Source organism: Octodon degus, unplaced genomic scaffold (genome assembly GCF_000260255.1).
Source record: "Octodon degus isolate 3935 unplaced genomic scaffold, OctDeg1.0 scaffold00168, whole genome shotgun sequence".
In the NCBI taxonomy this organism is placed as follows: domain Eukaryota; kingdom Metazoa; phylum Chordata; class Mammalia; order Rodentia; family Octodontidae; genus Octodon; species Octodon degus.
Genome location: NW_004524744.1, coordinates 702,610 through 720,321, shown reverse-complemented (window position 1 = coordinate 720,321; position 17,712 = coordinate 702,610). Strand labels below are relative to the sequence as shown.

The following is a 17,712-nucleotide window of genomic DNA, read 5'->3' as shown; positions in this document are numbered from 1 at the left end:
TTATTTCTGACATGAAATCAGTAGCAATTCTTGTTTTATTTAATGTTTCTATTTTTTGTTTCCTTTTAAAAGCTTCACTTTATCACTTGTCCTGAACAGTGGAGTGGCTTTCCTTTTAGTTATCTTGATTGCAGTTTGCTGACTTTCTTGATTGAAGAATCAATTATTTCCTTTTTTGGGAAAAAATTAAGCCATTATTCTTTCCAATATATTTTTCTGGCTTCTTTCCCATCCCCTTTTAAGGAAATCCAATTACACATATGTTAAATCACTTGGAGCATTTCCAAGCCACTAATGATCTGTGCTACTTGCTGTTATTATGATTTTCTTCCTGCACCTTGACCCCAGGGGCTGCTGTCTGTGTCTTCCAAGCCCTGTTCATGTGTGTTGCTGTCATCAGCCAGCGGTGACTTCATCAGGTGCATATTCTTTCAGATGGGGCAATTCTCATGAAACTCCTTGTTGCCAACATCTTCTATTTCTCTTCACATTCTGCTTGTGTTTTCCTCTAAATAAAAAATTTGTAAGTTATTTTGCTGTCCTTCAGTTCTAAATCAGCTTCTACTGACCTTCTTTGCATATTCCTGCTTATTTACATGTCTTTTTTGTTTGTTTATTTTTTAATGATTAGATTTCACTTTGGCAGATCTGCGCATGCACATAATATTGAGCATCTTTACCCCTACTGATCCCCTTCTGGGGTGTGTCCAATGTGTATAACTGTCAGCTGGACCTGCCCTTACCCCATACACCCCTAGACCCCTTTTCCTCCCTCTTGTTCCTTTCCTCTTATCTAATAAATGTCTCTCTTTTATTTTCTTGGCTTTTTTAAAGATTGTATGTCTTACGAAGAACATGCAATATTTATCTTTCCAAGTCTGGCTAATTTCAATGCATCTATCCTTTTTCTTGTAAATGACAGAATTTCATACTTCTTCATGGCTGAATAATACTTCACTCATATATACACATTTTCTCTATCCATTCATCTGTTGATGGGCATCTAGAATGGCTACTGTGAATTGTGCCACAATGGACATAGATATGTCTAGATTCTGCTGACTTTAGCTCCTTTGGCTAAACATCAAGGACTGACATGCTGAATCATATGGTAAATCCTCTTTTTAGTTTTTTGAGAAAACTTCATACTGATTTACATAATGGCTATAAAATTTTCATTAGCATCAGCATTTAGAAGGCTTCTTCCAACCACCCTGTACCTGCTGGCATTTACTGATTTTTGTATTCATAGTAATTCTGCATGAGGTGACACAGAATCTCAATATAGTTTGATTTGCATTTCCCCAATGGCTAAAGATGTTGGGCGTTGTTTCATACATGTATTATCCATTTGTATTTCCTCTTCTGAAAAGTGCCTGTTAAATTTATTTGCCTAATTTAGTGATTAGGGTTAATTTTTGGAGGCTTTTTTGGGTATATTCTTTTGTGTGTGTGTGTAGAGGGGTATGTTTTTTATATCAATCCTCTGTCAGAAGAATAGCTAGTAAAGATGTTCTATGCCGTAGGCTGTCTGTCTCTTTACTGTTAGTTGTTTCTCTTGCTGTACAAAAATCTTTTAATTTGATGTAATCACATTTGGTAATTCTTTTTTTTTTTTGCAGCCTCCCAAGAGCTGGGATTACAGGTGCACACCACCACGCCCAGTCTCAATTGCCCTCTCAGCACGGCCCCAGGAGCAGGACTGGCACAGAAGGTTGGAACACCAGAACACCCAGTCCCTGCGCCTGCTTGCAAGTGCTTTAATGCGCTGAGCTATTTGGCCAGCTCACATTTGTTAATCCTTGCTATTATTTTCTGTGCCATTCAAGGCTGAATGAGAAGTTGTTATCAGTACTTATGGCTTCAAGGGTTTCCCATTTGATTTCTCTTAGTGGTTTGAGTTTCAGGTCTTACACCTAGGTCTTTGATCCATTTTTAATCTATTTTGAAACAGAGTGAGAGAGAGGGATCTAGCTTCAATCTTCTGCATGTTGATATTCAGTTTTCTCAGCAGCATTTGTTAAAAAGCTATCTTTTCACCAATGTATACTTTGGGCTCCTGTTTCCTGAATAACACAGCTGTAGTTGTGTGGATTTCTTTCTGCGTCTTCCATTCTGATCCTTTGGTCTATGCGTCTATTTTTGCATCAGTGGCATGCAGTTTTTGTTAGTATGGTTTTGTAGCATGCTTTGAAATCATGTGTTGAAATGCTTCCTGAATTGTTTTTGTTGTTGTTGTTTTGTTTTGTTTACTTAGTATTGCATTGGCTATTCTGTATCTTTTGTGTTTCTATGAGAATTTCAGGATTTTTTTTAGGTCTGGGAAGAATGTCATTAGTATTTTGATAGGAATTACACTAAATCTATAGATTTCCTTTGGTAATATAATGTCTTCATTACCTTTCTCATTAGAGACAAAATACCCTACACCCACAAGTCAAAGGAGGAAAGGCTTACTTAGGCTTAGAGTTTATAAAGGTTTCAGTTCATAGTTGGCTGGCTCCAAGGCAGAGTGCAATGGCAGAGACCCATCACAGAGGAAATAATAGTCTGTGGCAAGGCAGTGAGCAGCAGCAGCAAGCCTGCCTTCTTTCTGTCCTTTATATTCCATTCAGGCTACAAAACTATGGATGGGTTCTACCCATACCTGGGGCAGGGCTTCTATTATGCACACCCTTAATCCCAGTATCACACCCTTAACCCACCATCACATACCCTAATCCAGCCAACTTTCACATTCCCCACCTATGACCACATGAGGCTTTGGGGGTAAATCTAGACACAAGCCATAACATATAGCTACATGGAAATGTCTTATGAATTTTATTGGACGCCAGACACTATAAATACTATGTAGTTAGGGTTTTGGAGTATTTCTTCACTTACAGTGTTGCACTTGACAGGCAGTTAAACTTCTTGCCAATTTTCTTAAGAAAACTTTTTGAGATGACTTTTAAACTTTGTGGTGATCTAGGGTAACTTTTAAGGGCCAGCAAGATAGCTCAGCTGACTAAGCACCTGCTTAGGCAAGCACAGGGACCAGGGTTCAATCCCTGGCACCACAGGCCATGCCGGCCCCACCCCCCTGGTGCACTGAGCTGGCCACTGAATCTGGGTGTGGTGGTGCATGCCTGTAATCACAGTGCTGAGACCCTGTACCAAATCCAGGGGGGAAAAAATGAAGTAGGTTTTATTCTCCAGTCTTTTTAGGCTAAGGAATGACCCTATGGTACCTACATAGTGCTAAGAACTTTCAGTCCTACATTCCTACATTGATGGCAAACAGGAAGAGAAGTTTACTTAGGTTCATGTGTCAGTCCATGGGCATCGGGCTCCAGGCAGGAACAGCATGGCAGTGGGGCCTGGCAGAGGGAAAAGTGCTCACCCATGCAGTCAGGAAGCCAAACAAGAAAGGTGAGCCAGAGTTTAAAATACATCCTTCCAAGAATTGACCCATCCTTTCAAACCAGACCCCATCACTGAATGTGAGACTTTAGGAGGACATTGTAGATCTAAACCACAACTACTATCACCTATAACATATTGTAATCAATATACTCTAGAACTTTATAAACTCTACCTTGCTGCACCCCTCCAAAGTGTCGGGAGGATGCTTAACTTTGTATCATTTTTCTTCTTCTGTCAAGCCACTTCCTCTAACATTAGGTTAACCTATGAAGCTATGGCAACCTTCTTGGAATTTTGTCTATTCAGGAAAAAATAAATAAAGCTTAAAAAATGAGATCAAAGGAAAAAGAAAAACATTTTTAAAAATAACTAAGGCTAACCTCACCATTGGCCAAGCTCCTCACTGTGGCTAAGTAAGAGATTTAAGTCATAGCTAAGAATAAATCATGTGTTAACCAGTCCAAATCAGAGCCAAGTTACAGTGGTAACACTTGAGGGAATTGTAAGACTCAGCAAATCGCCTTGTACCTTGAGCCCCAGGATGCAAGAGTGTTTTAACCTTCCATCGCCCTTCTAATCAACAGTGTGACTGCTTGGAACACAGAACTGAAAGGAAACAACCTGACTTTGCACACTGGGTTCATGGACTGAAATATGATTTACTCCATAAGCATGTACACTGCTTACATGTGGGGGCATCTGAAGCTGGAGGTCCACCAGATGTGCAGGGTGGGAGCAAGACCAGCCTCCAGAACGCAGAGCACCTGGGGTGAGTCAGGTGCAGGAGCCGCTCTAGTCTCAGGAATACCGGCACCCAAGGCAAGCCACTTGAGCAAGCTGTTAGGCGGAAGGGTTTTGTGTGACATTCAACTTCCCAAGTGTATACGTAAATGAGGGCAGCCACTAGGGCCCTTGTCCTTCTGTACTTCTCTCATCAGGAGGGTGGGATCCATCTGGCTTAGTTTTCTGTATTCTGGTCTTGTCCTTTTTTTCTTCATTCTCTTACCATCCTGAGAACTTTGAGAGGTGGGTGGGACATAGCATTTATAGATTAGTTTTTTTTTTTTTTTTAATAATAGAAAAACAGACCACAGAAACAATGGGAAAGTGCCTGTGCTTTCCACCACGTGCCTAGTGCCTGCTGGTCAAGGGTGTGATAGAGAATCATAAGCCAGGGTTCTGCAGCTCCCATTCAGTATTAAGAGCAGTAATTTGAAATTGCATAGGGCTGGCTAGATAGCTCAACAGACTAAAGCGCCTGTTTAGGCAGTGTGCAGTGCCAGGGTTTGATCCCCCGTGTGTAGTACTGGCCCTGCCCCTAGGCGCGCTGAGATGGCAATTGAGACTGGGTGTGGCAGCACATGCATGTAATCCCAGTGCTTGGGAGGCTGAAAACAGGAGAATCGCTATGAGTCTGATCTATGTGATCACAGCCATCTAGCTGCAGGGAAAGGTAAGCCCCATGGATCATGAAGGAAAGAGGAAATAGAACAAAATGTTAAACTGACTTTAAGAATTGTGGGTCATGAAGTTCTGAAAATTCATCATTATGTCATTCATATTTTTCTTGGAGACAGGATCTGACTATGTGGCCCAGCAGTGTGTCCCACCATATGTCATTGCTTTAGTCACCAAAATATTTCTTCCTTTCCTCCCCTTCCCTTCTTTTCCTTTCCTCTTTTCCTCCCTCCTCCCTTCCTCCCTTCTTTCCTTTCTTTCTTTCTCTTTCTTTTTGCAGTCTTCCTCCTTTCTTTCTTTCTTTCAAAACTTCCTTCCCTTCCCCCCCTCTCCAGATGTATGTTTGTTTCCATATTTAGGACTGAGCCCAGGGCTTTCCCCAAGAAATACACGCTCAGACCATTTTGGTATTCTGTATTTGGATAACCCAGGGCCTGGCCAAAGTGAATCAGTTGCCCAACTGACCTGCTCTTGGGCACCCTCCTACCTCAGTCTCTTGAATAGTTGGGAGTAGAGACAAGCTGGACCTGGCACATGTGAAGCTTGAGAGGCATTCTCATCCATAGTTCAGACATTTGGGTAAGTCACAAAATAAATGCTTTGGAAAATTGAGGCAGTGTCAGGTCCCATGTGGTGATGCATGCCAATGGTCTGCACTTCAACTCGCCTCTTTCTCTTCATGTAGGTCTGTATTTCTTAGTTGTTGTTGTTTTGTTTTTGTTTTCAGAACCAGGGATTGAACTCAGGCCCGTGCCCTTGCCAGGCAAGCGCTTATTCTACTGAGCTATTTCCCTGGCCCCCTTTTAGCTCTTTATCAAGGAAGCTAGCAAGCACTGGTTATGGAAATATCCAGTGGTTTTCTGAGTACAAGTTTATTGTACACACAAAACTTTAAAAATAGACTTTGCTCCCATATTCGTGTGTGTGTGTGTGTGTGTGTGTGTGTGTGTGTGTGTGTTTTAGTGGCCTATGTGTATATATTTAATCTGGAAGGAAATTTGGATTTAGAAAATATCACAATGGCGTTTAAAAGAAAGAATACAACACACAGGTAGGTACCAAAACTGCTTCTAATTATCATGCTAACAAATACTATTTTTCTCTAAAAGAGGAACATAGGTTGAACTCTATAGGGCATCTGGGCTCATGGGGAGGGGAGGGAGGACAGACCAGCCTTTATGCTAATCTTGGCCCAGGAGGAAGGCAGGGGGATGGTGAGGCAAAGTGCAGGACCTTGAAATGGAGCAGGTTTCTTCATGGTGAGGGGATGAGGGGTGAAAGGGAGCAGTGGGAGGTGACCTAGGTGCTGGAGGACACCTGGGGAGCTGCGGGGGGGATTGAAGGGTTGTGGTTTAAGTGTCAGGAGGGGAAGGCAGGTCCCTGAGGAAGGTTAAGGACTCGATGTGCTGAGGGTGCCTGGCTCCAACCCGCGCAGCTTCTGGGAAGGGCAGGATGGGCAGCTCCCAGATGTGCTGCAGATGCTGGGGTGAGTCCCCGTCCTGACGTGACGCGGGTCGAGCAGCAGAAGGCTCTCGCAGGGCGGGGAGACTTGCGTGTGGCCAGCGGGCCTGGCCTGCACCCAAAGGATTCTGCCTCTCCATTTCCAGTCTGTACCACCTTGAAGGCCGATGGCACACATGTAGGGCTCTGCATCTTCCTCTTGGGTTCCGGGCCCTCCAAGGAGAGCGGTCAGTCCAACTTTCTTCATCCTGCCACATCCCAGGTCCCAGACTGACTACCGGTAGGAGGCTGGGGAGGCTGGCTGGGCGGCTGGCTGAGCTCTCAGGGCCAATCACTTCCACTCTCAGCCGGCTGTGTGAAGGAAGGTCTATGTCCTGGACGTGCCCCAGCCGGCTTCTAGACGTGTGGGGAGCCCAGGGCAAAGGGGACCCGCAAAGGGCCGGGCGGGTCAGCCGGCGGTCCCTCCCAGCACGCTGGTCCCTGGCGTAGGGGCAGCTGCAGTGGCAAAAGCGGCGGGCAGGCCGGGACCTCCCAACGTCAGAGCCCTGAGCAGAGGGCTGCTGCTGGAGCAGGTAGCTGCTCAGGGAGGCCCCCGTGACAGCTACGTGCGGAAGCTTCCTTCTGGGGAGTCTCGAAGTGGGTGTCGATGTGGATTTCGGAGTCAGCAGGCGCATCTGAGAGCGAAGCTCAAAGGCGAAGACCAAAGAGCTCGGAGGAGCGGTTGGCTTCGGGGCGCACGCCAGGCGCGTGGGGCGCTGGGCGCGGGAGGTTCTGTCCTCGAGGGTCCCGCTCCCCAGCCCTGCGTCCCAGGGACCCGAGGACATCACCGCGTGGCTCAGTGGGGGTTGCAGCCGCCTTCTAGACCTTCACTTTGCTGCTCAGCACACAGCTCTGCTGGTGGGAACCAGAGTGGGCCTCCGGCCTTTGATCTGAAGCTCAGAGGGACAGGGTCAGAGCATCTGCCTGCACTTCCCTTACTGCTAACATGAACAGAACACGTTGCATGCCCTTTTAAAAAAAAAAAAAAAAAAAAAAAATCTTTTATTTGGTATTTTTTTTTTTTTCACAGCTCAGACTCCTAGTGATACTCCTGTCTCAGCCTCCCCAGCGCTGAGATTACACGCGTGCGCCACCACGCAGGTGGTCAGCACAGCGTGCCCCGGGTTCCAGGGTCTGCACAGCGTGTGTTATCGGGGATCAAATCCGGTTCTTTCGCTTGCCAGGCAGGCGCTTGGCCAGCCTAGTTATCTCCCCAGGCCCTGCATGTCTTTTTTCTTTTCCTTCCTTTCTTTTCCTTTGCCTGTAGTAGGGAATGAATCGGGGCCTTGTGCAAGTTAGGAAAGTATAACTGAGCTATTTCGTAGACAAACTTTTAAAAGTAAAAGCAAGTCAGGTGCTTACTAAAAAAATAGTCAAGTTTTTGTTCTTTTGGATACCTTCAGATAAAAACATATATTCTTTCATAAATTTCTAATTTACTATTTTGACTCAAAAATAAAAGTATTAGTGAACAGATCTCAATTCGTTTTTAAAGTACTGACATTTACCGAAAACATTTTGTAGCTAATTATGGCACAACACTGTCATATAAAAATAAGCACTAGAAATAGGTGTTTTGTCCATTACTATGTGAAAAATCTACCACCCACTTACCGCACCCTCCACAAAAAGACAAAGCTGGGTATGGTAATATTTACCTATAGTCCCAGCACTTGGAGGCTAAGGTCAGATGACAGCCAGAGCTCATGAGACCAGCCCGGGCAGGCAGAGAAAGTCATGTACAAGGCAAAACTTAATGACCCACAGTATCCCCAGCAGAACCCAAAAGCAATGGGCTTTAAAAATTGGAACTACAGAGCCAACGACATAGCTCAGCAGTCTAAAGCCCATGCTTTGGCAAGCTTAGGCAAGAGCAGGAAGCATGGTTTGACCCCTGGCACAGCATGCTGCACCAGCCCCACCCCAGGGAGGGCACAGCAGGCCACAGAGTCCAGGTGCAGTGGCGCACACCTGTAATCCCAGCGCTGGGAAAGCTGAAAGCAGGAGGATCACCACAAGTCTGAGCTGCATAATGAAACCCTGTAACAACCAAATACATTAAAAAAAAAAAAAATGGACCTACAATCTTGTCATCAGAGCTGGAGTATTTTTAAACTTCTTATATGAAGTGAAATGACACATGAAATTTACTTTTAATTACTCTAGTAGGGTTGGGGACAAGTTAGGGATCTTATGCAGACGGGACACATGAAACTGGGACTCTAGCAGAGTAGAGTAATGCGGGGTAGTATGTGAATGAATATTCATTACTTTATTATTTTTTGCATATTTGAAAAATTGTGATAAAAATGAAATTTAAAAACTTCTAAATATGCATTACACATCTTTTAAAGTAATGTCTACAACATGTTCCAAAAGAATAAAAACAAAAAACTCCAAATTAAAGCTCAGTGGCCTCTAAAATACTTAAAATTGAATGAAAGGCTATTACCGCCACCTACTGGACATTATAATTGACTACCTGCCATAAAAAGTTTAAGGAATTTTTATAAACCCTACTGAATAGGTCTTCCTATCCACCCCAACCATCTAGTTTTTTGTGTTTTTTTTTTTTTGCCATAATTTTATTGATAAACAAACAGCAATGAGACAACTCCAAATCAAATTGGCAGGACAGTTTCAACAATTAACACACCGCATACATTCTTCTTAGTGGTTAATTGCTGTACAAAATGTGGACTTGACATCCTATTTACAAAAACCATTAGAACAAATCATTCTCTTCATTAAGAGAATGTAACTATCCATCCCAACCACTCTGAATACACAGATACAAAATGGACATTCATCTGTATACCCTTTTTTTGTTAAGCTCCGTTATTTGAATATTATAGGTGCGTAAAATCAGCAAAACATTCCAAAAGAGTCCAGTAGCCCATAATAGTATTGGGTCTTCCGCTTCACTGGCAATGTCAGAAATTGTTGACCCGAGTCACCCACAGCTCAACATGACAGCATGGCTTTACTTCTTATATTTCATTTTTATACTTTTCTACTGGATGGTTAAGACCAAGGTAAAGCGGGACCTATGCAACAAGAGTTGTAGCTTTTGGGTCTGATAAGGTCAGTGAAATCCCCTCAGGATTTATCCTGAGATCCTGTACCTCAGATTGTAGAACCTTTGTCAGTGTCAGCCACGTGGATGAGTCACTGCCATTGCTTGGCCAATGTGCTCTTGTGAAAGCCTGAGAGAGTGTTTTCTCTCCATGTGACTCTCCTTAGGCACACTCTACGTCATCAATCACTTTCGTCTTTGGCCCCATAATCTCCTTGATCAGAAAATGTGGGACACTACCGAGTTCCATGACATTACAGTACAAGTTCTCATATGTCCTGAGTCTTAATTGACCTTAGAAGGCTAGGGCCAAAATGTTGGCTTTCCTTGCAGCCCTCCTTTTTCTCTAATTTTGCTCTGCAAACTTAGGTTGTTAACCATCCAGAAGACAAGCTTATTGTTATTATCAAACAACTTAGGCTGTTAAGCTTGACCTCACTATCTATCTGCATATCAAACATCTTAGGCATAATATGCAACAGGTATTTTTCATCAAGTATTGATATGTTGAACTTTAAGTCCCTACAGAATATGATAAAAAAAAAACATTTAAAAATAAGAATATATTTTAAAAATAGGCATAAAGAATTATATACTTCTCATGTTTGCACTTAAGTCCAAAAATCTCACCATATACAACCTTGAAGCAAGACAGTCCCACATTATTCCTTTTCCTGTCTCTTACTTTCATTCACCACCCCCTTCTTCTTGAACATCCACCTAGCTGAGAGACATCATAGCAGCAACTGGCATGTCATGACAAGCAGCCCATATTCAGAATACCAGAATGACAGGCACTCCAAGCATGAAACTACTATTACAAATTACCATCTGCAATGCAGTAGCTTAGTTCACAGGTATCCGTATAGATAGTTAGTCAGGGTGAGAATCTTTCCAATTAACTGCTAGAACCATCTAGTTTTTAACAAGATAGTATTAACTGGTGCTATCAAATTTTCCTCATTTGTGTTTATAAAGTGCCCTGGTAGCCAGGCATGGTGGCACAGGCATTAAATCCCTGGACCCTGAGAGGCTGAGGTAGGGGAACTGGAAGTTCAAACCCAACCTGGGCATCTCAGTGAGCCCATCTCCAAAAAATCAATAATTTAGAAGATCTGGGGATACAGTTCCATGAGAAGGTCCTGGGATCAATCCTCAAAAACATACACGAACACATACATCCATGCACACACAACACTGGTTATGACTTCCTTATTTTACATGAAATCTCAGTTACAAACCAAAAAATAAGCTCTTATATTCAGCACATATTTTCATTTGACTTACATTACCAATATCTCTCATAACTTGGGTAATGGCTTATGTTATGATTTGTGTCTAGATGTGTCCCCAAAGCCTCATGTAGTCATGGGGGAGGGCTTCTGGTTTGTGACTGCTTCACAGTCCAATGCTGGGATTAACGGTGTAAGTGCTGCACCTGGGGCAGGTATCCCGCACACAATAGCAGCGAGGGAAAGAGGCTCCAGCTCTTGCTGCTGCTGCTTTTGCTGTCTTCTGATGCCATGAATGGCATGTACCCTCTTCCATGTACCCTACTGCCTTGGAACCAGCTGCTTGTGGACTAAAACCTCTACAAACTGTGAGCTAGATAAACTTTTCCCCCTTTAACTTTGGGTGTCAGGCATCTTGTCTCAGCAACAAGAGAAAAGTAATTAAGACAGAATACAATGGTGGTTCTCAACCCAGGTGCTTCACACTTACTTGTAGAATTGAAAAAGTAGCTAATCCCAAGGTCAGAGATTTTTAAATTACAGGTAGAGATAGATGAACCACGGGTGTATACCTGTGATCCTCAAAGTGTGGCACCCAGGGCTAGCATTACATTCTGTGGTGAGAAAAACAGATTTTCAATATTCACTTATAAGCATGCATGAGGCCCCAGGCTCCAGCACTGGGGGGTAAGGGGGAGGATCCTTAGAATGAACTTAGTATATTTCTTCTCTAGGAAGTAGTTATGATTGTGATGTAACTTATGACTGCCTTTCTTTGTCTCCTGGGAATGAGAATGTTACTATTCTCTCAGATGGGTATAGCTCCCAAAAGAGTTATTAAGCTAGAAACTACTTTTATTATATATCAGTATGTAGACTCTGGACACTAAGGAAGATTATGTGACAGAATCTAAAAGATAGGTTCAGATAGAAAAAGATTTTATTTTTGAAACAGTTGTTAAGAATTTTTGGTATTAAAATTCATTTTCAAGTTGGGTGTGGTAGCACACACCCTTTTCCCCAGCACTTGGGAGGCTGAGGCAGGAGGATCACCATAAATTTTAGGCCAATCTGAGCTACATAGTGAATTCAGGGCCAGCCTGAACTGTATAGTGAACCTGTCTTTAAAAACATAAAATAAAATGAAGTGAAATAACATTCACTTCAAGTATAATAATCAAGAAATCACAAGACAAGTATAGAAATTATGCAGTTTTATAATTTTCTCTGTTGCTTCTTAATTCACTCAAATTAATTTCACAATTCAATACTTTTAGGAAGATTCTTTATTTTCTTCAGTTCCTACTTTAGGCAAAAATGGATCAATCTTTAATAGTAAACCTTCACTTGTTGAACTACGAAGGAAAGCACGGACCACAAAGGGACCTGGAAACAAAAACAGAAATCAATTCTGATTTTATCCTGCAGATTCCTGAGAAGCAAATACAAACATACAACAAGAAACATATTTTCTCTTGAAAACTACTATATTGCCAAATATTTTAAATTATAAGGAAATATAGTTTCATTTCTGGAGTAGGAAACAAACTAGCTACCCTAGAGATTTCTTCATATCTTATACACACTCACTAATAATTCATTTCTTTCTTCTAGAAGACAATCACCTGGAATTTATTTTATTGCAAAGTCAAAAGTGCAGCGAGCAGGTTATGATATTTACATTTGATGGAAATACTATAAATATTTATTTAAAATAGCATAGATGCTAATTTTGTGTTACCAAACAGTTGGTATAATTCTCCAAAAATTAAAAGGCTTTTCAAAAGAACAATGCTAAGGAGCTGCATTTAAAGAGAATAACAACACTACTTAGAGGATTTACTGCCCATCAGTCCAGTCCTGTTATAGTCTCAGAGGATCCTTTCTTGGAGTCATGAAATATAAGAATTTATACACATATAATGACTTACTTAGTACTATGGCCATATTTAGCACAAAAGAATTAACAAATGAGGTATTTAATAACCAGCATGCTTAAATCCTTTAGAAGGTTAAAAAATAACTTAAGATTGATTTTTTTTTTTTTTTTTTTTTTTTTTTTTTTTGTGGAACTGGGAATTGAACTCGGGCCCTTGCACTTGCCAGGCAAGCGCTCATTCCACTGAGCCATCTCCCCAGCCCCAAGATTGATTGTTATTACCATAGTTCTAAAACTAAACCTGACACATTTCTATCATGACAATTTGCTGAATTTATGCACTTCTCACAAGAGAATAACCAACTAAGTACAGTGCCCCTTAACTGGCTTCGACTATCTGTGAGTGAAGGCTGAGGGAGGAATCTGAACAGCACAGAACACAACAAAGGTGCTAGATGAGCCTGTGCTCTACCCTACTGCAGTTTCTACATCACAATCAACTTCCATGATTCTCTATGAACCACTCCATTTTTTTTTGTTTCTCGATTGCCTTCAGGGCACTTTTGGCCAGCGGCAGAGTTGTGAGATTTGAACTCCAGCAACCTGAGGCTGACAGCTTTGTGGAAGCAGCCACTTAAAGGACTGAGCTAGGGCTAGGCCCCCCCACCCCATTTTTTAAAAGTGACTCTCATGATGACAAAAAATAACATTTCTTGCTTTTTTTTTTTGTGGAACTGGGGATTGAACTCAGGCCCTTTTGCTTGCTAGGCAAGCACTTATTCTACTGAGCTATCTCCCCAGCTGCTTAACGTTTCTTTTCTAAAAAAAAAAAAAATAAAGTCAACTGCTAGTGTCAGGGACAAAGTTAATGAAGCAGCTTCAAAATGGCACTTCATAAATGATTTTATACCATCGTAAGCTCCTATTTAATGCCACAATAAAGCAATCAGGCCTTTCCCTCAATCTTGTTACATTTAATGGTAGAAATAATGTAGGCATTTATGAATATTTCAGGATATATTCCTTTTATTAATGACAAGGTCCCTCTCTAAACCCTGTAAATCATTAATAAGTTAATGAGAAATCCTTTGGAAATTAAATTTTATTTCTCTAATTCCTAGAAATAGTGTTGCTTTATACTTTGATATTAACTATTTTCTTAATATTTTATCTTTTCAACAATATTATATAGCTATAGGGAAGTCTACCCACAGCAAGTTACTTACCCAGATTTAGTGGTCTGTGCCTGCAGACTTCATCAATAACTGTCTGCAGATTGGCTGCTATCTGGTCACATGACATATCCAACTGAAAGGAAAGGAAACATGTAACATTAACAATAGAAAAGCACAAAGATGACACAGTATTTATTCTAGAATCTAGATTTTTATTTAAGTATTCACTTGGACTGGGGATGTAGCCTAGTGGGAGAGCACTGGTTATGATCTTTAGCGCCGCAAGAATAAGAAAAGATTAAATAAACCAATATTCACTAATGAGACCCTCCTAAGAATGTGAAAAAACAAAACAAAATAAAGAAAACCTCATTAAAATTTAGCATTGATGGAAAATACCTGTTCCATGTTATGTGTAAGGCATTTGGGCTACAAGGATAGTCAATATTTTTGGCCTAGCCCTACAAGATCAGTGAGGACTCAGGACATAAGAGAACCTGTACTGTAACATCGTGTAACTCAGTGGTATACCAAATTTTCTGTTCAAGGAGACTATAGGGCCACAGAGGAAAGTGATCAACAATGTAGAGTGTACCTAAGGAGAGTTACATGAAGAGAAAACATTCTCTCAGGCTTTCACAGTCAAGCAATGGCTGTGACTCATCAACATGGCTGACAGACAAAAGATCTACAAACTGCTGTACAGGGTTTCTGGGTAAGTCCTGAGGGGATCTGACTGACCTTGTTAGATACAAAAGTTACATTTTTTTGTTATATAGGTCTTGCTTTATCTTGGTCTTAACCATCCAGCAGAAAAGTATAAAAACGAGGTAGAAAAAGTAAAGCCATATTAATATGCTGAGCTGTAAAAGGCCCAAGTCAACAACTTCTGACATTGCCAGTCATGCAGATAACCCACTACTATTATAGACTACTGGACTATATTGGATTACTTTGCTGAATTCATGCACCTACAATATATGAATGGCAATGGAATACACATCTCTGACAAAAGTCAACAAAAAAGGGAGATATAAATGAAGGACCATTTTATAGTGAAAAAAATATATATATCTGTATATACAAAATAGCATAGATTTACAGCTACTTTCTCTTAGTTCAATGAGAAGAAAGTTTTGTATTAATAGTGTTTAGACAAGATATCATGTCTGCATCTTGTACTATGAATGACTACTACAAAGACAATATGCAATGTATTAATTATTGTTACTGTCCTACTACCCTGTTTTGAAACTGTCTTATTGCTACTTCTTTCTCAATAAATTTTTTTTTTAAAAAAAAACTCATTAACTTTTTCTTTAGAGTGATATATTTTACATCAGGGGTGGTGGTGCACACCTCTAGTTCCAGCTAATTGGGAGACTGAGGTAGGAGAAACAGGAGTTCAAGGCCAGTCTACACAACCAACTAAGACCCTGCCTTTAAAAATAAAATAAAATTTTAAAGTAGGAATGTAGTTCAGTGGTAAATCACATGCCTGGCACACATGAGACATTGGGTTCGATCATAGGTAGATTGGTCTGTCTGTCTCACACACAGACATGTACATACACAGAGCTATGTTTATCTCTCTTTACATGTCAAGATTTAATCACCATATAGAACATATTATACCCCAATGTTTTTAAGTTTTGCACGTAAAGGTCGGTCTTTGATTTCTAAGTAATTTATCCAAGGCATGTTTTGAATACATATACTATTCTACATCCCTAAGGAATTGGCAATATTTTCTCTTAAAGTTATGTGTTCATTTACTTACAAACATTTAGAAAATAATGCTTCTATGAGTCTAAAATAAAAGTTCTTGATATATACATGTAGATGATACATACCTCACAGACACATTTTCAGGATGGTGTGTTAAGATTCTAATTTTTCAGCACTCTAAGCAACATCATTCTTTCTACTTAGCAAAAAATAATGTATATAGTAAAGGAGTCTGATTCATAAAAATCCCTAAATCTAACTTAACAGCACCTGGGAAAAGTCCTTGTGTGTATTAATCAAACTCAATGAGTTTTTATTCTTAAATATACCAGGTAAACTCAATTATATTCAGCTGTTTAGAGAGTTATGTATTATGCCAAATAAATCAATTTCTAAAAATTCATATAAAGCTTCTAACTGGCAAAAATATCATGGAGAAAAAGTCCAAGCCCAAACAAGATTTCTATTTTCCAGCGATTGTGAAAGCACTGAGAAATGTGCTACATAAGCATAAAGAGAATTCCTCCTGAACAAGATTATTCTCTCATCATAATCAAACAACAATTGATATTCATTTGAGCTGATGTGGTACTAAAACCTAAGTGAGAAACTTGGGACACTATTGGAAGAATTCTCACTTTATGCCAATCTGCAAGAGGGAGTTCTGAGGGGGGAGAAAAAATTCAAAGCAATGCCTAGTTCATTTTATTAAGTCCACAGACCTTGCACACTTTAATGTGCAATGAAGCAAGTAGTTAACTTGGTAGAAAAGGCACCCTACATATTTATATTAAAAAGAGAAAGGAAAAGGTCTACACAACCTTGTTTCCTTTCAGTGTTCTCTTAATTCTCCACTTTACCTTAAATTATCCTTCTTTTGATTGTCAACTGAAGTGACCATTGCGGTTCCAATAAATTTCTTTGGCCTTTGCTAAAGAATTACAGCGGGGAGGGGGACAGAACACAGGGGTAGAGTGCTTGCTTAGCTCGTCCTACACCTTGTGTGTGTGTGTGGGGGGGGTGTCTGTGGGTGTGTGTGTTACAGCAATGTTAAATTTGGAAAACAGGAGAAAAAATATGTCCAACTTACCTATATTCTGAAAAGTTATGTTATTCTACAGATACTCAATTTCTCATGTTTTAAAACTACATTCTGTAGCCTTACAATGTGCCAAAAATAATAAATGCTTCAGAAATGTGAAACATTTATTTGGTTTGCAATATTCAGGGCTTCCATAAGCTCTGCCTCTGAGCTATACCCACACCCCTTTAATTTAAATTAAAAAACTATATATAAAAATATTTTTAAAAGTTTATACCAAATTTCAGTACGTCTGATCTTTAGGACTATGGACTCTACTGAATTCTTAAATACATTTATTACCACAATATTTTACTTTTTAAAAATTTTGTTGATACATGGTCTCACTACACAGTTCAGACTCTTGTGATCCCCCTGCTTCAGCCTGTTCAGCACTGAGATTACAGGTATGCACTACCATGCAGGGTTTCAGGGCCAGCATGGCATGTGGTGCTGGGCATTGAACTTGGGATCTTGTGCTTGCCAGGCAGGTGCTTAGGCCACTGAGCTATCTCCCCAGTTCATGTTTTCCACTTTTAAAAAAATTACTGGAATTATTTTATGTAGTTATGGAATTACTTTATGTAGTTGGCTATTGGTGACAATCAGCACTGACAGTTATGTTTAAAAATAACATATATGTATGTGTTGGTTTTATCAAAACTTGGCCAGGAAACTTATTTGGGCCAAGCATACTTTAAGAAAGCAACACTTGCAAGCTTTCCTCCCTACCTCTCAGGTACTGTGCACTTCCAACTGTGCTTTCCTATGGAATAACATTTTGTGGGCTCATAAAAGTTGGACTTTTTTTTAAGGCAAGGATATTATCCATTAGATTCTCAACAGCAGTGTATATGACTTGGTGCAAAAAGAAAAACAACAACAACAACAAAACAAAGCCCAGGCTGGACTGACCTGAATCCCTTCAGTGAACTCTGTTAAATACTGCATCTGAATATACAATGTAATAGTCACAGTACTTTTTATGTTTGGCTAAAGTGACTGTCCACTGCAATGTAAAATACTTTTTTCCTCATCCTGTATCACAAGTGTTTTGAAGAAAAGACTGGTTTTTACAAAGTCCTACATTCTGCTCACTATCCTAAGTGGAACACTTTACTGAAGATACCAGAATAGGGAATCAGTGGATACAGGTGTACTATGCTTTTTTTTTT

General features: G+C 40.4%; 1 protein-coding gene across 3 annotated transcripts in view; it reads right to left on the bottom strand.

Annotated features, from left to right (window-relative positions):
* Nucleotides 1-11,875: 11,875 nt before the first annotated feature.
* Nucleotides 11,876-17,712, bottom strand: part of Mrpl1 (mitochondrial ribosomal protein L1) — a 129,606-nt gene continuing 123,769 nt past the window's right edge. For all 3 annotated transcript variants that reach the window (XM_023703306.1, XM_023703308.1, XM_023703307.1), the window contains exons 8-9: nt 13,780-13,861; nt 11,876-12,060 (exon numbers count right to left, since the gene is read on the bottom strand). In XM_023703306.1, coding sequence (XP_023559074.1) covers nt 11,948-12,060; nt 13,780-13,861 — 195 coding nt within the window. In that variant the 3' untranslated portion in view covers nt 11,876-11,947. The remainder of the gene's footprint in view (nt 12,061-13,779; nt 13,862-17,712) is intronic.